Source organism: Hemibagrus wyckioides, linkage group LG11 (assembly GCF_019097595.1).
Source record: "Hemibagrus wyckioides isolate EC202008001 linkage group LG11, SWU_Hwy_1.0, whole genome shotgun sequence".
Lineage (NCBI taxonomy): Eukaryota > Metazoa > Chordata > Actinopteri > Siluriformes > Bagridae > Hemibagrus > Hemibagrus wyckioides.
Genome location: NC_080720.1, coordinates 18,499,628 through 18,526,340, shown reverse-complemented (window position 1 = coordinate 18,526,340; position 26,713 = coordinate 18,499,628). Strand labels below are relative to the sequence as shown.

Below are 26,713 nucleotides of genomic sequence, written 5' to 3'. Positions count from 1 at the left end.
TGTTAATTATTGATGTTTGCTGGAGGGTGGGGATTGCTATTATAACAAGTAAAGAGCCTGGTTCCTGATTGGACATTTGGCATGCATGCTCCTCGGGCAGTCAAGTGTCTAAAAATAAAAGTGCCCAAAATCAAACAAGAAGATTTGTCTATGTAACTTTTGAATCACTGAAAAATACATTTTGCTGATGAACAGGCTTGTCTGCAGCAACACTAACACACACATCTCCAGTTGTGTGTAATGGGTGCACTGTTAAAGTGCTACAGCAGTTGGTGTGACCGGAACTGACTGTTCTTGTGACTGTCCCTGAATGCACACAGAGCTTTCCAAACAAAGCTGCTTACTTTAGAAGTATTTGTACTCGTAGTCCAAGGCATACATCGGTATAGATTTTGGGTTTAATAGTAGCTGAAATATCTCTACTAAGGGTTCAGGCTTAATAATAATAATAATAATAATGGCTGCTCTGTGTAGCTGTTAATATTGTGTACCAACTTTCAAGACAGTTAGTTGGGATTCAGGCTCGAGATCTCCCTGTCATCCAGAGTGGCTGTGGTCTTTGTGCGGGAGGGCTGACTTGATCGCTTCCTGTCAGTCACAGGGACACTAGTCAATCTTGGACTCATCAGCTGGCCAGAAGAGGGTAGATAGTGGTTTATAGAGAGCGTGTATGTTACTCTTCCCTGTGGAGCAGCATGAGCAGCAGTTTGAAAAGAGGAAAGGGTCTCATGTGTTTTGAAGGAAGCACATTTGCCTAAACATCCTTGTATGTTTATGAGCTGATTTTAATCTATAATTCATACTAGTGATTCTTAGCGACTTTTTGTAACAACTGAATCCATTTGTTGTATGGAAACAGAAGACATATCAGCAGTTTTAATAGTGTCTGAAACTGATGACACAGTGAGCTCTGGCTTCTACATGGATTCAGAGAGTATTATAGTTTCTGCATCATGCATAGAAATGCAGCATGTTTGTTTCTTCTTTTACTCAGTGCCTATTAAATATTTGTGAGTGAAATAACTGTAAATGGCAATCCAGGCCTTCTAGTAAGGACCTTGTGTCAAAGTGCATGATGTCAACAAGCACGGAGAGTAGACTACGCATATACAGTCTATATGTGTCACTCACAATTGTGAAAAACATGTCAATTATCGAAATAAAGCACCTACCCTTGAAAGTAAAGTCTGCTGTATAGTGCTCAAGTATGGCACTGATGCTAAACTCGCTAAAAGCAGCACAGCCAAGCCAATGTGGCATCTAGGTGTATAGCTACACTATATTGTCAAAAGTTTTGGTACGTCTGCCTTTACATGCACATGAATGTAATATGGAGTTGGTAGACCCTTTGCAGCTATAACAGCTTGCTTTCCACAAGGTTTAGGAGTGTGTTTATGGGAATTTTTGAACAGGCACTGATGTAGGACGAGAAGGTCTAGCTCCCAGTCTCCACTCTAATTCATCCCCAAGGTGTTCTATCAGGTTGAGGTCAAGACTTTGTGCAGGCCGGTCAAGTTCCTCCACACCAAACTCCCTCATCCATGTCTTTATGGACCTTGCTTTGTGCCCTGGTGTACAGTCATGTTGGAACAGGAAGGGGTCATCCCCAAACTGTTCCCAAAAAGTTGGGAGCATGAAATTGTCCAAAATGTCTTGATATGCTGAAGCATTAAGAGTTCCTTTCACTGGAACTAAGGGGCCAAGACCAACACCTGAAAAAACATCACCTGAATTCAATGATTTGGAGGGGTTTCCCAAAACTTTTGCCAACACAATGTATATATTGCCCGTGCAGCACATTTTTACTTGCTTTCGTATAAAAATGTGAATTAATCTGATTTTGTAGCTCTGCCTTTGTCGTCTTCATTTCCTGGCCTCTGAATAGTGCTTGCATGCTAGTTGAATTGATTTCCTGATTTTTCTTCCCAGCAGTTTTTACTAAATCCTGGCCTCACAGTTTGCAGACCAAATTTGCCGAGACAACGATATACAAAAAAACAGATTCCATGATTTCTTCAGCTTAGCTAACAGTAGAGTGGAGTTTTATTTATATGGTGCAGTATGTGATACATGATATTACTGTCTTTTGACACGTGTGAGTGAAGGTGGGTGTATCCAACATTTACAGTATGTCTGCCACTCAGACACACACCCCTCTTTAGTCTGTGCAGTATTGGGTATTATTAGAACAGGCTCTCTTTCTCAGTTACGTGAAGCATGTCCAGTTTAGCCTTTCCTAAAACACACATGTATGCTCTGTTAGATTTATAATCTTTTAGGGAGCATTAATATTTTATAAATGCAAATTTTTTCAAATTTCTGACTGAAAGAGTAAAGTGTATTATGAACAGTTTCGACCTCAAGTCTTCATCAGTTACCATCAGATAACTTTAACAGCATAGACGTCATGTTATAACTAGACTGAATTTCCTGGTTACACAATTACAGTGACCATATAGTGCAGGAAATATTTATAATCTCACTATATGGTGTCACCCAGATGATGACTCTCTCTCTCTCATATCAGTCCTACAGTTAGACAATATAGACCTTTGGAACATGTTGAGACTGTATGGGAGATGTGATAAAGTTGAAGCGTTTGCATTTTCAGATCTAGGTTTTAACATTAGGGGTCAGGCTTGACAGCCTTTACTCGACTGGACCAGAATATGAAAGTGCAGCTGTAACATTAAATTAGGACTCATGTAAGACATAAGGCTCTCTACGCTGCTTAAAAATACCATGCCATGTTTACACCAAATAGCGTAACCACACTTGCCCTGGTGAGAATAAGAGTCTCTTCCTGTAAACAATAAGAGGAAGAGAATAAGAACTTCCTTCAGTTCTGTGTTATTTCTCAGAGCGTAAATAACAACTGTTTGGTCAAAAAATAATAATAAAAAGTAAACCAACATTCAGAAAACAGTAAATAAGTACACCTTCTAATTCAGTAACATGTAGAACCACCTTTAGTACCAACAACTTTAAGTGATTTTGTTTTAATTTTTTTAAACGTATGTGTTGATTTGGCTAATCATCTTGTTGGCATTTGTATTTACACCGATCAAACATAACATTATGACCACTGAGAGGTGCCGTGAATAAGACTGATGATCTCCTCATCATGGCACCTGTTAGTGGGTGGGATATATTAGGCAGCAAGTGAACATTTTGTCCTCAAAGTTGATGTGTTAGAAGCAGGAAAAATGGGCAAGCGTAAGGATTTGAGCGAGTTTGACAAGGTCCAGATTGTGATGGCTAGATGACTGGAACGGAGCATCTCCAAAACTGCAGCTCTTGTGGGGTGTTCCCGGTCTGCAGTGGTCAGTATCTATCAAAAGTATCCTTTAAGTCATGTAAGTTGTGAGGTGGACTTAAAGGTTCTGCTGCTAACATCTCAGTGTCGGACACCACAGCACAACTTCAGGGATCTAGTGGAGTCCATGCCTCGATGGGCCAGTGTTTTGGCAGCAGAAGGTGGACCAACACAATATTACACAGGTGGTCATAACGTTAAGCCTAACCGGTGTATGGCCCGAGTCTGAACCTCCTGGCAGAGACAACCAGGGTTGGCGCTTAAATATCCTGGTACTTGGGAGACTTCATAATGCGATAAGTCTTAACAAAGGTCCCTGAACCACTGACCATAGAACAGCACCAATGTGTCAGAGATCGGTGTTATACTCCAGGGAATCAGGACACGGTTTAAAGCAAAAGCAGGCAGGCAAAAGCAATAATGTTGGATACTTTAGGAGTGAGAGCAGAAGAATGAGAGCTAATACCTTACTTTTCTTGGAATAAATAAAGATTGAGTGGGAAATTTTATTTTTGCATGTAAGGTTTATATTACATAACCTTTTCCACCGTTTTTTTTATAAAGCATGCTGGTAATTCTGGTGGACACTGTTTAATAAAATAAATTTCTGAGAGCTGCATACTTATTTTAATGTATTCTATTTTTAGTGTCATTTATTCATAGAAGGAACTGGAAGAAGCTCTTTTAATGGTCTGAATCTGCACATCAGTGAAATTATACTCTGGTTATTTCAGATATACTGCGCTGTAGAAAGTATTTTGAATGAGAGCATGTTAGTGGAGAGAGTGAATGAGCGCATGCTCGTAAGTTGGGGTGAGGGAGAGAGAGAGCACGAGCACGAGAGCGAGCGAGCGTGAGTGAGTGCAGTTCAGTTCTTCTTGCGCTTCATTCAGAAAAAGAAAGGGGGCATCAGAACTGAAGCGTCCTCCGTTCACGCTAAACGTAGAGGAGGAGAGAGGGAAGAACCAAGCGTGAGCAAGGGGAAAAAGAAGGTGAAGATTTGTCTCTTTCTGCAGGTGAGTGCATCAGTAAGGTTCTGCAGCTGCAGTTTTATGATTGTTGCTGTACACTTTGCTGTCAGTCTGTGCTTCAGGCATAAAATACTGATCGGAATCCCCGAGAATATGCCACTGACGACAGTAAGGTGTGTGTGTGTGCGCGCGCGCATGTGCATTCAGGGTCAAGGTAACCGAGAACTCATAATAATGTGTGTTATTCTGTATTGCATTTCATTCATAGTTTCTTTGAACCTCCTGCAGCTCTTCTGCTGCCTCAGTCTATTGTTTGTTAGTGGAGTTTCTGCTTTCCTCTGAGCTAAAGAAAGGTGTGTGTATGTGTTTTAAATCAAACCAGAAATGTGCTGAGTTTAATGTTGTGTGACTATCATCGCCTTGCATGAAGCAGAGAGTGGGGAAGGTGTCTGGAGGGTTCGTGTGTGTGTGTGGGCACACATGCATATGTGTGGTTTCTGAACTTGGAGTAGGTGACAACATTTCGTACCTTCTCACCTCTACAGCCTTGCGTTATGCTTATGAAGGAACTCTATATTATTTGTGAGATCTGCTGATTTTTATCCTTTGCCTCAGTGCTAAATTGTGCTGTAGGTTTGTTAGTAGACTGTGGTGCACATGCAGTGGCCATTCACATATTGTGTGTATGTGGCATTGAGAGAGGTCCCTCTGTAGCCACCCACTTGTGTATAGAGAGAGTGTGAGAGAGAGAGAGTGTGGAGGAGGGATGGAGGCAGGGCCACTTTCTGAGGTAATGAGGAATTCCCTTTTACTGCGTCCTTCTACACCACGCGCCGGTGGTGGACGTGGAGGTGGAGAGTTGGTGGGAAACTTGCCATGCTCCTGTCATCTACACTGTCACACACACAGTTCAAGGAGTGAGTAACTGTGTGGGAGGTAAAGGTGGAGGATGGATGGATTAAGAGCATTAAAAGGAGGGGTGAATCAAACCTATAAAAGAATTTTCCAAAGACTTTGTTAGTGAGGATGCTTACCTTTACACCTACACACAGGAAAAAAAAAGCATCGTCCCCCACCCCTGTGTTCTTTTGTTTCTTCTTCTTTTTTTCTCTGTTCCTTTTCTATTTCTCACTTGCTCTCTCTTCTCTCGCTCTGTGTCTCTCGGCCCCTGCAGAGCTGCCTCTGCCATCAACAGCTCTGTCTGTACCTTCACCAGAGCCTAGTACATACACACAAACACACATGCACGCACATGTGCACACACATGGGTGGCTATTTTTGAACATTGCTTGTTGGACAAAGTCAGAGAAAGGATTAGGTAGAAATGGAGAGTAGGAATTGGAAATGGGGATGTAGAAGAGAGAGAAAGAGAGATTGTGAGCGAGAGGGAGTGAGGATGCACAGAGAAAGCATCGCCTGAATAAAAAATCCAGCACTATAAATAGCAGACAGTCCTCATGGCCTCAACACTGTGAGGTTTTCATTCCCCCCCCACCCCCCACTCAGGCCTATTTCCTATCTCCACCAGCTCTCAACATGTCAGGTAAACATCTTGTTTTAAATGGTTGTGGTATAGTATAATTTTCTACAGTCGGGCTCTTATACACTGGTTTTAAAAATGCAAAAGATCTATTTATTAAAAAAAAATGCCTGCAAGCGTGCTTTCACCTGAAAGCAGTGATTTATGCACTCATTGGAAGTTGTGTAATTGGTTTTTAAAGTCGTTGAGTTCACAATTCTCTCATCGGAAATCACAGCATCAGAGACTGCATGCATACATCAATCACGGTCATTACAGAAACAAGGCTCCAAATGATGGCTGTGTTGAAACCCAGCAAATGTATTGAGTAAAACCTACCCCCTCCTCTCATTAGCTGATGTTTTTGAGGAAGGATCCCCCCCCCACTTCTTCTGCCATTTTAAGTACAAAGGGCACATTCACACAAATGTCAGATAAGTAATTACAAAAGGATTCTAATCTGAAGGAGTGGAGAAAGTTCTTCTGGTCATTCTCAATCCACACACACCTTTGAATTTCGGGCCATCATTTAACACGCGTCTGTGTTTGCCTTGTGTTTTCTTGTAACCACAGACCTCCTCCTTCTGTTGCTGATTTGTAGATAGATTGATGAAAAGCCTGGGAAAAATAAGACCTTGCTTGGAGTCAGTGTCAAAGATGTGTACCTGTAAGCTCAATGTTGCTGTTATTGCAGTTTACTTTTTTTTTTTGGTTGGATTGAAATGAAGCAAATGTGCCAAAATAATTGGGTGGGACCTGGCGGTCAGGGCTTGTTCCCGGTCCACTTTACTTCCTAAAGCTGCTGTATCCTCTGCCTGTAGAGAGCCTTCACTTTTAGACGTTGGTTAGTATTTTAAACTCTGAATGGGATTTAATGCCTAGCTGATAACGCTGCAACACCTTTATTACTTTAAGACCATCATTTAGTTATTTGCATAGCAAGGTGTATAAAATGCCAACACATTTTTATTAAACACCAAGTTTTGACACTGGCTGTAAAATGTCCTGTAAAATGTTTCTGCACGTGGGACTCGGATCTGATCTCCCTCACCGTAATTCAGTGATGCTTTGCGCCTCACTGGCTCAGGATGCAATATGGATACGACATTGTATATGAACAACGCGTGCAAATTCATAGGGAGTTGCTGGAAAAAAAAGAAATTAAACGGTTTACCGAAGTATGACGCTAAATGGCACTGAGTGATGTAGTTATAAAATAGTAAACACAGTGTATAAGATCTATAAAGCCCTTCCAATTAAAAACTGTTGGCAGCAGTATAAACTGATTAGCTGATTGTCCAGCTTCTGCTCAAAGACCGAATAAATATAATATTTTTGCTTTGAAAAAGTGATCATTTCCTGCTGAAGTCATTCGGTACTGTGTTAGCATTATATTATTATCTAAGAGTGAAAACTATTTTTTTTAAATGTTTTACAGTCATTAAAGGAGGCACACTGAACAGTCAGATTTTTAAACTAACCTAAATCCTTTTAAATTAGTCACACTGGTACGGTAATTTATCAGATGTGTTGCATATTATCAAGCTATTATGGTTTTTATTTGTGCTATTATATTGGCCTTATTCCAACTGCCTTCCTGCTGAACACTTAAGCTACTTAGTTACTTAGATTGTGTACTGCTGGCATTGGTGAGAACGATGTGCCACAGCAATTTCAGGGTTGCCAGGTCTTATTTTTGCGCAGAGGTAATTCAGATGACTCTAATCTAGCAACACTGAAGAAGTCAGGCAGCATCTTTCTAACCCCTAACCACTGTTTGAAAGTCTAAAATGTTGTTTCTATTTTCAGGTTTGTAGGAGCTTGACCATCACACCCGTATGTTCTTGTTGACCATACTATTTCAGATTTAGTCCTTATAACCTCCACTCTTCAGGGAAGGCTCATCACTAGACTTTAGAGCATGGATGTGGAGGTTTGTGGTCATTCAGCAACAGGAGCATTAGTGAGGTCAGGCTCTCATGTTCGGCTTGTGTACTGTCAGCATTACATTTCATCCCAAGTGTTCAGGTGGGTTGAGGTTCAGGGCACTATGGTTTTTCCACTCTAGCCTTGGCAAACCATGTCTTCACAGGAGCAGTGTCATGCTGAGACAGGTTTAGGTCTTTAAGTTCCAGTGAAGGGAAATTGTAATGCTATAGTCTACAAAGACCTTCTGGACAATTCCAACTTTGTAACAACATTTTGGAGAAGAACCACGCATGGGTGTGATGGTCAGGTGTCTGCAGACATTTGGCCATAAAATGTACATTTGAAAAAAGTAATGGAATATATGCGTAAGACACATGTAGTATGTACAGTAAACCATTTAGGAATGGTTATGCTGTTAGTGACTTTGTTTAGCTGGTGGCAAACCCCTTATTCAAATATCTGTTTAGGATATAATTCACTAGTTGTAAGCTGCGTTATGTGAATATGACGTGGGACTAGTACTTAGTTGTACATTGTAATGTTTTATGATGCATCCCTTCATGTTTGCTAGCAAAACTGATGGCTATGAGATGTGCTATGACCTCACACTCAGAAGGCGTCGAAATGCAGATCACAAATAGGCCATGTGTGCAAATTCGGAGAAGGTTTTTCACCCTCAGTGCTAATCAGTACTAACGATTGATGCGTGTTTCAGCCCTCGTATGTAGTCACGCCTCTGTCCATGTGTACACTTTTTTCATTTTGCAGTTCATAAAAGATTCATACAAGATCTATCAGGCTTTTTGTTTCAGTGCAAGCTACAGCCGAAGCCGCAGGAGGGCTGGATGAAAATAGAAAGGTTTTTTTTTTTCCCCCCCGCAGAGGAGTGAGGGAGAGTTAACATTCGGAGAGAGAATAATAGAAGGGACAATTAGGGAAGGGTACAGTGTTTATTTTGTGCCATCCTATTTGAAGAAGTATGGCACCTGAGCAGATGGCAGGGCTCAGTGTGATACGGGCAGTGGCAGCACTCACAGGTTACTTACGTCACACAGAAGACTCCAACTCTGCAACGCTGAAGTGCTCATGAGCCACCCGTGTGCAAACAAGAGACATGCTGAAGCCCAGGATAACAATCCCAGTAAGTAGTGAAGTGATAAAAACACCTTTAGTATACGGTCTGCTGTTTACAATCAGAAGAGAATCCAGCCATTACAGTAACAGAATACTTACTATTGATTATCTGTTTGTTTAGATCTGTGCAGTCCGAAGAATCGTTTTCAGTCATAAATTCTGTCCGACGACTTCAATGAGAAACATCTTTTTGATGAAAGATAAAGTTTGAATTTGTTGACTTGAATGTTTACTCATAAATAGCAGAAATGAACATATTCTATACTTTTACTCTAGAATTTACTTATTTTCCTTCATGATTTGTACTACCTACCGATTGGCTAGTGTTGCTGTGATTGACAGGGGACAGAGATGGCAGGGGAGAGACTCTCCTTCTCACCCAGAGATCACAGCCAGTTTTGCTCTCTTGGACTCCCGCCTAGATGGCTGTAGCATCGCTGAGATTTTAACTCACGATCTCTGGAAGATAGAGTGAACATTTCTGTGCCGCCACCCAGGAGTCCAAATCGTTCACTTTGTGTCAAATGAAATGAGAGCATACACCGATCCGGCATAACATTATGACCACCTGCCTAATGTTTTCTTGGTCCCCCTTTTGCTGACCTGCCATACACTGTGCTGTGTACTCTGACACCTTTCTATCAGAACCAGCATTAACTTCTTCAGCAATTTGAGCAACAGTAGCTCACTTGTTGGATCAGATCACACGGGCCAGCCTTCACTCCCCACATGCATCAGTGAGCCTTGGTCACCCATGACCCTGTCTCTGGTTCACCACTGTTCCTTCCTTGGTCCACTTTTGATAGATACTGACCACTGCAGACCGGGAACACCCCACAAGAGCTGCAGTTTTGGAGATGCTCTGATCCAGTCGTCTAGTCATCACAATCTGGTCCTTGTCAAACTCGCTCAAATCCTTACACTTGTCCATTTTTCCTGCTTCTAACACATCAACTTTGAGGACAAAATGTTCACTTGCTGCCTAATATATCCCACCCACTAACAGGTGCCATGATGAGAGAATCAGAGTTATTCACTTCACCTCTCAGTGGTCATAATGTTATGTCTGATCTGTGTATGGCCCACCCTGTAAACAGAATGCTGCAGGCCAGTCCGAAGAGAAGGGTTTGAAGGCAGCTGCTCTAGGAAGCTGACCACAAGATACAATGGGATAAAAATGGCAGTGAGAAATTTTGGAGAGCTGAAAATGAGTTCTCATTAAACTGCAGCTCGTGTAATATAACCTCCTTGCTGTAAGCGACCGTTGAGTCTGTTTCGAAATGACATGAGGTGTGGTGTATCTCAAACACTGTTGGCTTTTGTGGAAATCAGTCAAACTCATTCAACACACACTTTCATTTCCCTTCCCTCAAAAGGAAATGCGTCGACAAATCACAGCTCTCAAACCATTTCATGGACGCGTTAAGGAAGTGATTAAGCCTAATCTCCAGCTAATCGAAAACTAAGCTTTAATGCATCTGTAATGCATGGATGATTAACAGCGGGTTTTTTTTCTCCCCAGAACAGAGAAAAATAAAACTTTAAGACTAACAGTGTAAGTCTAAGGGCTGGTGGTGTTTGAAATGTGAAACTTGTATTTATGTAAAAAGCTTTCATGCATTATTTTGGGGTATTTAAATCAGTGGTGCAAATTAAATATATCATCATAATTAATAATTATAGCCTTTTATTTAACAGTATAGATAGTGGCATTTTTGGAATATTTGTAATCGTTATTGACAGTGACAGGCGCACCTCCTGTGGAAGAAAACCTGACAATAAGTGATATGACGGAATGCCTCATAATTAAATGTATGAAAACTAATTAGGGTTAAATTGGCCGGTGTAACAGGTCGTAATTTTAGTTTGTGACTATTTTAATCTTCCAAGTTCCCTGTCTTTTGGTCCCCTTGTTCCATATTTTCTGAACTGTTGGAGTTGACATATTGACACATGCCTCTAAATTCTGTCTTCTTACATTAAGCATCTGTGTTGTTTATCAGTATACTCATATACATTATTGAGATGATTGCCAACTTCTTAAAATTAGGTAAACAAAAAAAATAATCGGAATCAGTCATTACAAAACAACATTTTTTTGAGACATGATCAGCGTCTCATTGGCGTGATTTCCGTAGTATCCAGTTTGACGTCAATAGGAATTTGTTTGTACTGCCTGTAAAATGTCAGTGCGGCTGTGTCTATAGGTTTCGTGTTGCTTCGATTCACCTGTTTGCTGAGATAAAGCCTTTGCTCACATGCCACCTAAATCCCTCTGTCAAGCCTGTAAGACGACTCCCCTTGCAAAGTTATAATTATGTATCGGTGTGTTTTTCTAAAACTTTCTGACTGCACAGTATCACACGAACAAGATTGTTGTTCTGTTCAGTATCAGAACATCTGTGATTCAGCTGCAGGTAATCAGCATGATTGTGTGATATTGCATTTAGACAACAGTTCTATAAAGGAGACATGAATATCGAGTACCTGACATTGGACACAATATGGCCAAATGTTTTGTTTGTGCTCTGTCAAAACACAGAGACTGAAACACCTGGTTTTAGACAATAGTCATTTATTAGTATGGTGTGGGGTCTCCTTTGGGCAGTGCATCTTGAGAATGATGAATATACACTGATCAAGCATAACATTATGAGCAGTGAGAGGTGATGTGAATAACACTGATGATCATCTCATCATGGCACCTGTTAGTGGGTGGGATATATTAGGCAGCAAGTGAACATTTTGTCCTCAAAGTTGATGTGTTAGAAGCAGGAAAAATGGGCAAGCGTAAGGATTTGAAGGGCCAAATCGTGATGGCTAGACAAGGTTTGACCATGAATATTGACCCTGTAGAAAGTGAAGGGATGTGTGTTTGTGTGCCTTCCTTTTTCCTTTCTTCCTTCGTTTTCCTGGGTTAGTGCCCGGATATCGACAGTTATTCCTGTTGGATGTGGTTTGTTCTTCGTGGTGTTATGCAGACTTTACCCTGGTTACCGTGGCTCTTATCAAACCACAATGACTTGCTGTCCTGGTCACAGTTGCACCACTGAGATGTGCACCAACAATTTTTGGAACTGTCCCATTATGATGTGAGAACTGCAGTGTTTTAAATACAGCTGTGTTATTGCTCTTCACACACTGCTCGTACTTATGGCATGTGAAATGAGCGAAGATTTTCCACCAGGCCGTGCGTATTATAGGCGTAAAACCTTTAACACTATATTGGCCAGCGTTTTAGTTTTATTGTCCAACCTCTGTAGCTACCAAAGAAGCCAGAGCTGGAAAGAGTGGTGGTGTATTTTGCCATGCCAAAAGACAGACATGACTGACAGCCCATAGTAAGTCTAGTAATGGTTTTAATGTAATGAGCACTTGCTAAAAATGATTTTTTTTTTTTTGTAGTGAACACAGAAAAACACTGAAATGTACCTTTGGACTCTTGAACACTTATAGTCCAATCAAATTAGTGGAGCAGAACTAACTGTTTTATAATTGGCAGTTTTTTTGGTTCATTTTTTTTGCTACATCTAATGACTAATAGTGGAATTTAAAGTATAATTAATAGTCCGGAAATAACACATACCGTGTAAAATATCATAGTGAACAATATTAGATATATTCAACGTTTTCTTTAGTATAGTTGAGTGCTGGGGCTACTACATGTTTAGGGTGAGTGACATTGTGCATACGCAGTGTTTGGAGACACAGCTCTCTGCAGACTCAGTTTAATATGCATACCCATGAAGCCAGATATGGACTAGCAATGTAAACCAGTGTGAGGACACTTAACTAATGACCATCGTCCTGTAAATACACTAACAAATGGTATTGATTTGCATTCAGTTGTAGCTCTTCTTGTAGTTATTAAGATCCAAACTAAGTTTAGGTGTGTGTGAGAACTTCCTTACAACTTCTTTTTGTTCTGAATGATCAGTTCACAGAATGCTTACACTCTTCTTTTTTTACTTAGTTACTTAAAACCGATTTTGATGTCTTAAACTTGAAATTATACTTCAGTTGTCGGAAATATAAATATAAAATGCAACACTTACAGTCTGTACTGATGCAAGAATCTGCTTCTGTTGCCGAAAGCCATTTAGTAGTGTTGTTTCAGTGCCAAAAGCCATTTTAGGAGTTAGTGATGTTGGTGAAATAGTTGGTTCATATTGCCCACCAAATGCTTTGGTTTACTCCAGCATGCCTTAGTCGAATCCCTCGGTGTTCTGTAACTCATGAGGCATGCAAGTAATTTAAAGGACTTCAGTAATGTGTATATGTGCTGAAAGGTGTGTTTGTCTAACCATCCCATCTGTCTCTTTGGGCTTATTTCAACTCCATAGAGTGCCATGATGCACACTGCAGTACTGCTGCACTCTGTTGTACCGTGCAACCCTCACAGAGACGAACATAGTTGTTCATGCAGGACTGTTCAAGGGAAGAACATGTCGCTAGTGTTCATTCAATTCAAACTCTTGCAATATGTCAAGAAGTGTGGAATATTTGAAGACACCTTACCAGTCCCAGGTATTAGGAGGCAGGTTTTGAAAGCACAACTCTGAAACTTAGATAACTTGCGTGCCCCACAACTCATGAACTGTGGTTAAAAACGTTACAGTGCGCAAAAAATAGGTACAATACACTGGCACTGATACCAGAAATGCTGTGGGGGATTTGTGGATATTCAACCATTGGTGAAGTCAGCTGAGGAGGCCTGGGGTGCAGCCAGCGTTCCAGTTCATCCCAAAGGTGTTCACCAGGTTAAAATCAGGGTAGTTACATTCTTCTACTCCATCCTTGGCTGAATCATGCCTTTGCTTTGTGCACACATGCATTTACAGGTTTGGGTCCCTTAGTTCCAGTGAAGGGAAATTTTAATGCAAAAGCACATAAAAACAGTTGTGTGCTTTAAAATTTGAAGAAGACCCACATGTTGGTGTGACGAGCATGTGTCCACATACTTTTGGTCACATAGTTTATGTCTGACATCAGTTCTGTCTGTCTGTCTCAAAAATAGAAATGGATCAACACATACACACTTAGTCTGCAGTAAATCACTATGCCAATTGGGAAGTTTCTACTCAGTAGTGGAGAAAGTTGATAAGTTCATAATAATAAAAAAAATCACATGTAGGGCTACAGAGAGCTAGGTGACTCTTGACAGAATCAGAAATGCCCTATGCTTTAAGAGACACAGTCATTAGAGTCACGCCAGTGAACGATTAATCATATTTCATTTTGTTTATCCTAAGACACGTTTTTATGGTTATATGCTGTTATAGTCAATATGCGTCATGCAAACACCGTCAGTACTATATTTCACTTATTGTCATTTTATAATGGTTTAATAATTTTCAACTCGATTTTTTTCCTGTCATCTAAATTACAATTGAAGTTAAATAGTTAGACATACACAAGCTGCAGATTTAAACAGACTCCTAATTTGTGCTTTACACACAGGGGCAAGTTGGAGAACTGTCAAAATAACCTGATCACGGTTGTTGTGGCTAGGTGTTTTGCACAAGTTTACAGTTAACATAACACAAAAGTGAAAACTAGCCTTAGAACAGTCCACATGTCCACAGCTCGCCAAAACCCGGTAGCCGGATACCGTATGCTGTAGTTAGACGCAGGTAACAAGACGGCGGCGTTTCAGACAGAAATGTAACTGCTATCTGTATGCTTGGCTTAATATAATTTCTCTTGTATTGATTGTGGCATGGTTATGAACGACAGCACGATGAAACATTTTCATGTGCTGTCACTAAATCACGTGGAGTAAATGGTCAGTGGATGAAAGCAACAATGCGTATGTGTTCTTGTACATCCATTCAGAGCCATTAGTACCTGTCTAACCGGAAGGGGAGAATTAGACAGGGGCAGGATCTGTGTTTGAGTGCAAGAGAGCGAGTAAGCATGTTTACTGAACTCCTCTCTCAAACATGGATAATTGGGGTGATGCAGAATGGAGAGAGAGAGAGAGAGAGATATTGGGGGACAGGGTTGAAGTGAGATGGATGGGGGGTAGAGGGAGAGATCACTGTTCTCTCTTGGTGACAGAGCTTGTTGCCATGGAGCTGCCTCTCCTATTGGTGAAGGCACCAGCCAATGGCACCGCCGCACTTACTGTTTCATCATTGAGAATTTTTCCTTTCTCTTCTAGTCTCCTTCTCTCTCCTCTCTCTCAACCTTTCTCAAACGCTCCTCGGCAGGGAGGAGTGGAGGAGTTGCATAAGGTTTGCAATGGGATCCAGGTTTTTACCTGACACATTTATTTTTAGAGCATCGAACTGGAAGAGAGAAACAGCAGTGATTCTCACCATCTCTCTCTCACACACACACTTTTGCTTGATAGTGATTGACACATGAGCATGCATACCCTCAGTTACTTCCTGCTAATGTCCTGGTCTGAACAGATGAGCAAAAAGCTTTAGTGTTTGTTTTTTTTTTTTTTAGGTCTTTTTGCATGCATCAATCTCTCTCTCTCTCTCTCTCTCCCTCTCTCTCTCTCTCTCTCTCTCTCTCTCTCATGTTCTCAATCTACTTCGTCAGAGTGAGGATCCCCTTCTGCAGCCTCACCCTTCCCCTCCCTCTCCATCTATTCCTACTTATATCAAGCTGTGTGTGTGTGTTGCTGACGCCATCCTCCTCCTCCTCCTCACATCCTACTCAGTCCAGTGGGACCAACTCTGACTCATACTCATACCCCCCCCTTTTCCTCTCTATATCTCTCTTTCTATATAGAAAATCACGGTCATTATAGAAGTCTAATGCCGTTTGCTCAAATTAACGTTCAGTGCATAATCTCTCATTCACATCCTCACAAGCGAAGTCGTACTTCTTCCCTAGTGCGACTGCCTGTGCTCCTGGACATCCGTCTATTTGTGCATGTATACACCTGTTAACAGCCGGTCAGCACATGCCCAGGATTGTATACAGACCGAGATTATCCACATAACAGCTGTAAGTTGTAAATCCACCCAAGATTCATTCATGTTTTAATCCAGCTGTCATTTCATGTGCTCTGAGGTACATTTGAAGCAATAATAGTGTTACTTTCTCATTATTTTTTTTTTTTTTTAAACATGCAGCAGGTTTGTGGAGTAGAATGTTTAATAGGAAATAAATAATTATCTTATCTGACCATTATATTCACTGAAGCTAATGGTCATTATTAATTGTTATACCACGTAATGGTTCAGTTTTCATATTTAACTGGCATTATTTTTGAATGACTACAAGGCTTGGGCAGTAGATCTGGCAGTATCGTGAACGGTAGGTTTGTATTAATGTTCTGGTTTTAATTCGTTAATTCTGTTTTTATAGTTTCTTTATAGGTAGAGCATGGTGGACACACCACATCATCTAAGACTAATAATAAATTATAAAAATAATAAAATACTATAATAATAAATAATAATAAAAAATAATAAAATGTCTGTTTAACAAAAACTTGTAATTGTATAGAATCGTATTTATTTTATATTTTTTTAATTTATTTATTTTTTTCAATATAAAATTCCTGAAAGTAGTCTTTCAGGATTTTGTAAAGTGCGGGAGAATTTTTTGGGAGATTAGACTTTCCATTTTCTGATTACTTTGTAAAATTCCATGCTAATTTATTTATTTTTTTCTTTTTTCTTTTTTTTCATTTTTTGTCTTGTTTACTTCCCAACTCTTTGTTACCTTCGATTGCTTCCATGCTTGTGTGTGAGCTGTGGTGTATATCCCCCCTTTAAAACAGCATATTGTATCATCATCGTCATCATTAATTTATCATAATAAATTAAACGTTGTAATCAATAGCATAGCTCCTTGGTATAAGAGTAATAACTCACATTTGTGCCATCATACTATAATAATACGACTCAAAGTAAAGCAAACCATCACATACGACCTGCCGTGTCGTAGTTTCATCTGACAACAGGATCCACTGTGTGATATTCCTTACTTAAGTGCTAAATTTACCACGAAACCGTATTTATGTAACATATATGACTGTTTCATTTTTTTCCCACCCGTGATTCGCACTCATCTTGTTTAGAGCTCATCTGTTCTGAGCATAATTGCAGGCAGAAAATTATAGCTTGTTGACATGACTATCCCGAATGAAGTTACCACATACTCGCTTGGAATAAATTGTAAGCATGATGAAAATCCACTAGTTCATTGCTTCCGAATCCATCTGTGTGCCTGCATGGCAATATACGCTCACTGTCCACTTTAATAGGAACATTTATGCAGTTATCCAGTCATGTGGCAGCAGCACAATGCATACAATCATGCAGAAGAGGTAATGTTCACATCACAGAGAAAAAGTGTAATCTCAGTGTCTTTAGCCATGGCATGGTTGGTGGTACCAGAAAGGCTGGTTTAAGTATTTCAGAAACCATTGATGTCCTGGGGTTTTCACACACTACAGTCACGAGAGTATAAACAGAATGGTGTGGAAAACAAAAAAAGAGTGCAACTGATCTGTGAAGATGATTTAAAAAGAAAAAAAAAAACCCATGCTCTCTTTCGAGTCTTCTCTTATCCAGTTTCGGTGAGTCTGTGCCCCTGATAGCCTAAAGTTCTGGAGGTTTTTTTTTTTTTTTTTGCAAGCTTCTATGTAAACTCTGAAGATTGTTGTGTGGGAAAATACTCAAAGCAGCCCTCCTTATACCAACAGCCATGCCATGGTTCAAGTCACAGACTCAAATCACATTCATTCTGATGTTTCATGTGAACATTAATGCCGAGTTCACACTGCACGATTTTAGCCCTCGCAGACAGGTTTTGCCAAATTGCAGACAAATGCCCGTAATTGGTGCCCGTTCACCTGAGTGATAATCACGCAGACGCGATCTGAGAGAATCGTCAATGCGTCGCCGGTGCCCGTGAAATATTTCCCATGCTAAATATCTGGACCTGTCAGTAATTCAAAATTTTGCATTGTGAAATGAGTTCTGACTGAAAAATACATTGATGATGACCTACAGCCAATGAGAGCGCAAGATACAGGGCAGGGGGCATTTAGAGAGGAGTTATGCGTTCGGTTGTGAAACGCAGTTTGTGGACCAGACAGAGTTACACAAGTCATGCAGTGTGTAACCTCCTGTCCGATCCATCATGAACATGGCAGTGACTGAATGCTGCCCTACATAATCGTGCGGTGTGAAAACAACGGTGACTTTGTTCACTGTGCTGCTGCCACATGATTGGCTGATTAGGTAACTGCAAGAACAAGCAGGTGTACATGTGTTCTTAATCAATTGGGCAATGAGTGTGTGTGTGTGTGTGTATTCTATTTTTAAAGTTTGATACCAAACTGAAATCATATCACTAAACAATCCATAAAATTCGTTGTTTAGATCACATTTCCATTTCCAGATCCCTTCTAAAAATGTGAAAATATAATGATATAAGATTTTGTGTAAATAGCCCAGCTGAGTCAGTCACGATTTTTGGTTCCTAGCCCAGTATAATTGCAGCTGAATTTAGCACACGTCGTCCCGAAGCGTTATCAAACAGCATTGTTGGGGAGCTAGGTCTGAGATTGAGACAAACAATTAGTAGTAATGTATTTTATCCGACGATGTGGTGAATCTCATCTTGAGCACGTCTCTTTCTCTCTCTATATATATATATAAAAAGAAAGTAAAAGACCTTGCAGAATAAGTGTATTCTATTTTAAAAAGTACATTATGTCTGAGAAGTCAGGCGGCATGGTGTAACTGAAGCGCTGGAGCCAGGACTTTCTGAAGTGAAGGGAGGGAGCGTAGAACGAAACGGTCAAAAATAGGCACAGTCTAGCAAAGTGTAGGAGGAGAGGGTTAGCAGTGGCACTGCTGGGAGAGACAGTCTCTGCTTTTCTCTCTCTCTCTCTCTCTCTCTCTCTCTCTCTCTAACACACAGTATGAGTGGATTGCTGCACTAATGGCAAGTGTGTAATTTATGCGTGACTAACATGGGAAGTGGAAACGTGTAACAGTACATCATGTTTCCAGTCTTCCTATTGTCCATTATCAACTTTATTCCCCCCTGACACACACACACACACACACATCCAGAGGAGGATACACAATATACTCTAAAACTATTATTAGTGCAAAATTAGGATTGTGTAAAGTTAAGGCTATAGCAGCGCCACTTAATTCATTCATAATAATGCCTTTTGTTTCGTGCAAATGAGCCTCGTAACTAGTAACTTCCTGTTTTGTTCTTGCATTGTCATCCTCCTGATTGTCCTAAAGCATGGCTGTGGGTGTTTTGATGAATCATGTTGCAATGTGTAGCAATAAAACTACACTATAGTATATTATACACCTGTTTTGTTTTTTTGTGGTCATTCTGAGCAGCTCCTAAATAGCTAGTGGCAGTGAATTGCTATATACACTGTTTTCCCAGGATGCTGAACAGAAATGACCTGTAATATTCGTTATAGGCAGTAGTGGTTAAGGTTCTGGGTTTCTGATTCAATGTTCTTAACCCTCTCTGCTCCAGGTGTGCTGTAACATGGCTGACTCCAGCTTACTAACCAGGGTGAGGAATATGTGACGAGTTTCACTGTGCTGTAAAAGGTACACAATATATAATGGCGCCTGCTTGTTGAATTATTTCCTATACCAAAGAGTTTCCTTTCGGTCAGAATGAGCCTGAAATGAATATCAGAGTATTCAAGATCACGTTCCGCAGACAGTCATAAGATGATGCCCCGGTCATCTGCAGTCCTGCTGTCTGTATAGGAAGGACAGGTTTCCTCTCTCCCCAGGTTTTAGCTCATATGTACATCACAGAGCAGTTAGTGCTCTCCTTCAGCGCAGTCCACACCCTTATGATGTTACATGAGCCGCATTAAAAAAAAGTGTGGTGTCTCCGAGGGAGCATATGCTGGACTTGAAGAAGGTTTTAGAATTGTAAACAGTATTCGCTTTGTGCACAGCGATACATATTTGCACACTATTTTTGAAGTGTTGCTCTGCAGCTACGCTCACACATGAACCCCATATCTGCGTCACGACCCAGATATGCACACATGCGTCTAGTCTTGGTTTCTGAATTGAGATCTGTCTGCATTGTTTGAAAGTGGAGTTCAGTTTAGAAAACTGACCAGTCTGATCCATATTTTCAACTGTTATGTTTGGCATATGGCTTATCTGTGTCTACAGTGCACAGTTTGGACTTGACCATCATTTAGATGAGCACATGTTCACATACACCCACACAGACACAGAGCCCTTGTGCGCGCACACACACACAATATATGAACCATAGTCATGTGCATTTACAGGATGTCAACGTGAAACAGCAATTGTTCCATGAATCATTTCTGCCCTCCGTTTGTCATCAGCCCCAGAAAATAGACCCAGATGAACATGGCTGTGTGTGTGTGTGTGTGTGTGTGTGTGTGTGTGCGCGCGTGTGTGTGTTAAACAGCCAGACCTTATGTTGCCCATGTGTTTGCCTGCATGCATGTGTAAGCTTGTGTTCATGGCCTTGATCAGGCCAGTGAGGTTTAGATTGTTTTTGAACTGTCCAGACGAAATGAGGGCACACGGTTTCCGTGGTTACTAGCACGGAGCCCAAACATGCTGTTTAACACGGTGGGACGTGGTGTTTGTCTTTGGTTGTCTGCAAAAACAGACAACCAGTTTTGTTTTTTCCCCCAGTTTTTTTGCTTCCACTTTCCTCTCATATTTATTTTTATTTTTAATATCAACTCTTCGACCTTTCCTTGCGTTCATGCGAACAGACACAGCTGAGATTGGTGTTAACGTCTCCTTGGCAACTCTGTCTGTCCTGTGAAAAAAGGGGGAACGTGTGCAGCAAGACAGGAGTGAATGAAGGCCATCGTTCATTCATGAACATTCCTTGCTCTCGTTTTCTGTCACTGGAGTTTGGTTCATTTCTGACTTCTGAGTCTTGTGTTACATAACAGCAATACTGCTGCACGGCTGTGTGTGTGTGTGTGTGCTGGAAAGTGTAGGGATGTGTGTGGGTGACTGGTCAGCAGTGTCATGAATTGCAGATGACGTCTTTTCGGCAGTTGGGAATCCCTCCTCTTTGTGCTTGCTCTCTCTCTCTCTCTCTCTCTCTCTCTCTCTCTCGTGTTTGTGTGAATGTTACTGCGCCTCTCTCGCTCTGTTGCTCACATACGCACTTTCCCCCTCCCTCCCACAGTCCCTCTCTCTGCAGTATGACGTCATTACTGGAGGTTCCTCTCTCCTTGCAGCACCTGCTGTTTTGCTTCCTTCACGTACAAAGCCTCAGGCTTTCAATGCCTATGTGCCTTTACATCCAAACGATACTATTTTTTTTCTTTAAAAACCTTTTCTGTTTGTGCCAGTGTGTTTATATTCATGTGTCTCCTTTTTTTTTTTTTTGTGGCAGATGGTTGGTTACTCAGCCCTGGCACTCTGTTCCTCACCACCCAGACACATCCAGCTGAAATGAGCGTATGAATAAAATGCTGACCTTTAGCTCGTCATATGACTCTTTCTGTATTTAAGTCATACCGTGTCAGTCATAGAGCATATATAATACTCATTCAGTGCTTCGCAATTTCTTTCTTCTTCTTTATTTTTTTTTCCTTTAGATGACTCACTCATTAAAGTTCTCCCACTCTGTGTGTCTCCAGCAGGAGGGGTTGATGTGACTGTGTGTGGGGGAACTGCAAGATGCAGGAGCACTGAGGACACACTCTCTCGCCATGGCGTGTCCCCCATCCCCTTCCCCTGTTTAAGAGCACTGTCTGTCCAACATCTGGTCTCTGGGGCTTCAGAGTGGAGCCCCGCACACCAACACACTACAGTTTCAGGTAGTGACCTTATTTTTTTTTTTGCCTTTGATAGTTATGCTTCATAAATATATAAGCTATGTTCTTGAACAAATCTCTCTTTTTTTTCTGCCTCTGTTTCTCAGTCTTCTGTGTTTGTGTGTGCAGAAGGTGTGTGCGTGTGTGAGTTGGGTTCTAACCTCTTTGTTGAAGGAAGATGTCTGTGGTATTGCCCCTGGATGGGGTAAGAGAGGGGGAGAGCATGCTGGGTACCGAAGCTGCCAGCCGCTGTAAAGGAACCACTACTACACTGATCAAAGACAACAACACTGAGAACAATGGTGCCGAGCCTGACGACAACCTCACACAAGACACACCGGTAACATGTGCTAGCATACAAACTGTCAAGGCCAGGACACAGAAAGCATAACCATGATCTTAAATTCTACTCTAGAGTGATCTGTTCTTTTTTTTTTTTTCCCCAAAAAACAAGTATTTTAGTTTTAATGTGTTTTGCCTGCTTGCACCACATTAAAAAAATTTCTCTCTCCTACATGGAGGGGGAGTAAAGGCTTAGCACATGCTTCCTGCAAGCTGTGTGCATCTTTTTAAACTGCTCTTCATGCTAAGTGTAGTGTAACACACTCGGAGGAGAGCCCTCTCTGCCCTCTTCCACATACAGTGGATATCAGAAGTCTACACAGCCCTGTTAAAACGGCTGCTTTTTGTGATGTGAAGGGGTCATCCTCAAACTGTTCCCAAAAAGTTGGGAGCATGAAATTGTCCAAAATATCTTGGTATGCTGAAACATTAAGAGTTACTTTCACTGGAACTAAGGGGCCAAGCCCAACCCCTGAATTCAATGAATTGGAGGGGTGTCCCAAAACTTTTGGAAATATAGTGCAAGTTAAAATTTCACATTGATTGTAGAAAAGGTTCTGACATAATTTGTCTTGCTGACATGATCCATCTTGCTATTTTAACAGGGGTGTCTAGACTTTTTTAGATTCATTGTACATGAGCTTACAGAAGTCTAATGTACTGGTGAATGTTTTGTGATCGTCAGGGTAGAGAGAGTAAGCCATCATTCATATCCAGAGAACAGACATTTGCTCTCTTGACTCCCAGGCATGAATGGCTGTGACATCTTCGGCAACGAAACCCACAATCTCAGGATTTGTTTGCGAGTAAGCACTCTGCTTACAGTGTGTGGTACAACAAAAGCACTAAGTGAACAAGCAGGGGTCAAAGAAAGTACCTGGTGCTAATTGCTTTGACCTTATTACCATTAGATGAATTTTCTGGCACTGTGAGACATTTTTGTATGTAAAATAGCTTTCACTAAATAAAATGCAAATGTTTTAATCTGGACAACATCAGGACAGGCCGCTCAAAATATTTATCGTCTTACACAGTATACATGTTCAGTATGTAATAAATCTCTGTATTCCGTTCATGTACAAGTTTAGATCTGGATGTCATTCATATGTCTTAAATCCACAGATTAACTCCATGGTCTTGCTCATACTGCAGAACACAGTAGAAATGTTTTGTAACTTTTACAGGCTTCGGTTTAGCTCTACAGCAATGCAGCTCATTAATCTTCAGGTTTCATCAACTTGGAGACCTATTGCTTTGCTAACATCCAGATTTGCTTGTGGTCACTTTTTTTTTTGGCATGGAGGATTATTTTTTAAAAGCCTTACACTATTCACTACAGGTTTCAGTAGGTTTCATTAAGGTCCCGCATCTACATTTGACTCGAATTGATTAGTACAGAGCGAGTTCTAGCACATTTACGCCCGAATGTTTGCGCCTGTTAATTTGTTAGTACTGGTCCTGTCAAAAAAAAAAAGAACTGTTTAGAGTGGCTGAAGATGTTCGGACCGAGAGTCTCACTTAACACAGACTCTTGTAATAAGATGAGCTACTTTTAAAGCCATCATGGAAAGCAATTTGAGCTGAATGGCTGAAATTGCAGAAAATGTTGGTCATCAGCTCTTTTATAAAATGAACTTCTTAATTTTGTTGTCTATATAATAACAATTTATCATTCAGGGTTATGTTCCCTGTATATTTGAGATCCGAAATCCTTCTTTTTCTATTTATATTCATAGTCATGAGTTTAAATTTCAATATTTCATGGCATTTATCAGTTCATCTTTGTGATCACTTCATAAAGCATGAATATTGTACAAATGTGTCGTGAGAACTGCAAAATGGCCACTGCAATGTCCTGTATTTGAGTATGAACAGAGATGTATAGAAAATAATAGATTTATTCATGATCAAATACAATCTAAAATATTGTGTTGTTTTTTCCTCACTGTACCACAGAAACGCTGTCAAAACCATGGCCATAGCAGGAAAAGAGCCAAGGTAAACACTGTTGCATGATGTACTGTAGTACCATGTTGCCATGAGTTGTGTTTGCTAATCCTCCTGGCAAAATTCCAAGTGTGGCAGAGGAAAGACAACATGCACAGAAACACATACACAAGCATTTCAGGTAGATATGACTCACAGGTTTTAGATACAAGTGTGAAGGCTTTAGATGCACTGAGTCATTCACTCTGTGCTTCAGAGAAAATTCATAGGAAATGTAACGGCATCAAAAACGTATTCAAAAATATTCAATAAATCTGAGATTTAATTACATATTTGGTCATGTGTTCGTTTTAGTCCAATGCCAAGCTAAAGCTGGTGAGGAGTCTAGCGGTGTGTGAGGAGTCATCAGGCATGTTTTCTAGTGATGGACCTGCAGAGAGCCAGGTACTGCACCATGCTCTCACCAGAAGAGATAAACAGTGTCCTGTATAATTGTGTACTGATTTTCATTCATATCGTAATCTCTTTAGGATATTATTCAGCTCCACATCAGCTGTCCGTCAGACAAAGAAGAAGAGAAGTCTTCTAAAGATGAGTATGAGAGTGAGGAAAGGGAGAAGAAGGACAAAACTCCACACAAGATGCTCTCACGTGGTAAGTTCCCTGTGTGTGTGTGTGTGTTTTAATGGTCATCATTTCAAATTCATTAAGGAACATCTCCTGTCAACTCCACATCTGAGATCTCAAAAACTTCATCTACACACTCTGTGTCCACTGTGAAAATGTGAAAACGCTGCAATTGTAGACACTAGAAACCTTAATTAGTGACAAGGTCTGATTAGATGTCTTTCTGCTCAAGTCTTCGTATGTGATGTACACTACTGTTATTTGCACTACTATGCACTGTCACCCTTTATATACATTTCTAACCTGTCTCATACTCTGTATATTAATTAATTAATTATTTTTTATTTTTTTTGTATACCATTGTTTGTTGGTTAAATGTATAGCGTTGTTATTTTATGTCTGTACTTTTGAGGGACACCAGCAGCCAGTACTAAACCCCTTGTGTGTGTGTGTGTGTGTGTGTGTGTGTGTGTGAGAAAACATACTTGGCCAATAATTCTGATTCTGAAGAGAAAGACTTTACATGTTAGTAGTGTATTTCTGATAACAGAACATTGGGGAGTCAATAGACACAGCTCACTGCTTGTTGTATAATGACTGTATTTATGAAAGGTTGTTTAGTGTTTTCACGGTAGGACACTTGAGATAACTATAGCAGACTAGATTTGTGATTTGTTCTTGAAAAAAACATTGTAATAGGAGCGTTTGAACAGATCATTTTAGCTACTGAGCTCTGATGTTCCCTAATGAATGCTTGGAAAGCACTCAGGATTTCCTAATGACCAGATTGGTTAGTGCTCCAGGCACTTCCAGTGTAACAGATAGTTGTTTACCCCGAGGAGGACCCGTTGTTACTGGCCTTGAAATTTCTTACATTTTTTTTATGTTGGATTGCTCGCAAATTGCATGCTGCTCCAGTGCAATCACCTCTCCTATTTGGGGACTGGGAGGGTGACCACAGAGATGTGGGAAGGCAACGTTAACTGCCATTTTCCCCAGTTTTTCATGCACAATTGCTCTGAATCCACAGTCAGAATGAATATAGACTTACTGTCCTGTTTTTCTCCTTCCTGCAGACTCCAGTCAGGAGTACACAGACTCCACAGGCATCGATGTGCACGAATTCTTGGTGAACACACTGAAAAACAACCCCAGGTACAAATGAGGGGGTTTAGCCGAAGGTTATCCCATGCTTCCACTGAGATACACAGTCTTACAGCTTTACCTGTACAAGTTAGAAAGCACGTACACAGGAGACTTCTTCCCAAGCTGCTAAATAATAATCTCCTTATGGAAAACCTCATCATATCAGTGACTACATACACTACTCACAAAAAGTTAAGGATATTTGGCTTTTGGGTGAAATTTATGGAAAATGTAAAAAGTTCACGCTACAGTGATATTATATCATGAAAGTAGGATATTTAAGTAGAAGCATACAACACAACAAAAAATGTCAATGTCTCAATAATTTGTCATGTGCCCTTGACCATCAATTACAGCTTGACAACGACGTCTCATGCTGTTCACAAGTCGACTTATTGTTTGCTGAGGCATGGCATTCCACTCTTCTTGAAGGGCGGCCCTCAGGTCATTGAGGTTCTGGGATGCAGGGTTACGAGCCTCTACACGGTGACTCGGCTGATCCCATAGGTTTTCTATGGGGTTCTGGTCTGGAGAAAGTGCAGGCCACTCCATTTGAGGTACCCCAGCCTCCAGCAGCCGTTCCCTAATGATGCAACCTCGATGAGCTGGAGCATTGTCATCCATGAAGATGAAATTAGGCCTGTGTTCATGTAGGTGCACAGTGACTGGATTAATGATGTTATTCAGGTAGTATTAGCTTGTCACTGTACCATTCACAAGATGTAGGGCAGTTCTGTATTGAGTAGACACACCTGCCCAGACTGTAACACCACCACAACAGTGGCTGATACATAGCGCTCTCCTTGACGTCTCCAACATCGTTGGCGGCCATCATTTCTTCTCAACGTGAATCGACTTTCATCAGAGAAGAGCACTGAGGCCCACTGGTCCCTCATCCAGCGTAAATGCTCCCTGGCCCGACGCCTGTGCCTGGTGGTGTGGTCAGGTACCCTTGCAGGTCGTCTAGCATGCAGACCACGCTGATG

General features: G+C 40.9%; 1 protein-coding gene across 11 annotated transcripts in view; it reads left to right on the top strand.

The window, feature by feature from the left end:
- Positions 1 to 26,713, top strand: part of LOC131361694 (R3H domain-containing protein 2) — a 54,677-nt gene that overhangs the window by 6,730 nt on the left and 21,234 nt on the right. For 6 of the 11 annotated variants that reach the window (XM_058403157.1, XM_058403164.1, XM_058403165.1 and 3 more), the window contains exons 2-7: positions 21,489 to 21,668; positions 21,773 to 22,005; positions 23,964 to 24,005; positions 24,309 to 24,398; positions 24,485 to 24,608; positions 25,658 to 25,736. In XM_058403157.1, the coding sequence (XP_058259140.1) occupies positions 21,844 to 22,005; positions 23,964 to 24,005; positions 24,309 to 24,398; positions 24,485 to 24,608; positions 25,658 to 25,736 (497 nt within the window). In that variant the 5' untranslated portion in view covers positions 21,489 to 21,668; positions 21,773 to 21,843. Of the gene's footprint in view, positions 1 to 4,185; positions 4,333 to 19,354; positions 19,432 to 21,241; positions 21,307 to 21,488; positions 21,669 to 21,772; positions 22,006 to 23,963; positions 24,006 to 24,308; positions 24,399 to 24,484; positions 24,609 to 25,657; positions 25,737 to 26,713 lie in introns of those variants that run through there. The other 5 variants (XM_058403161.1, XM_058403162.1, XM_058403159.1 and 2 more) reach the window with 5 other exon arrangements.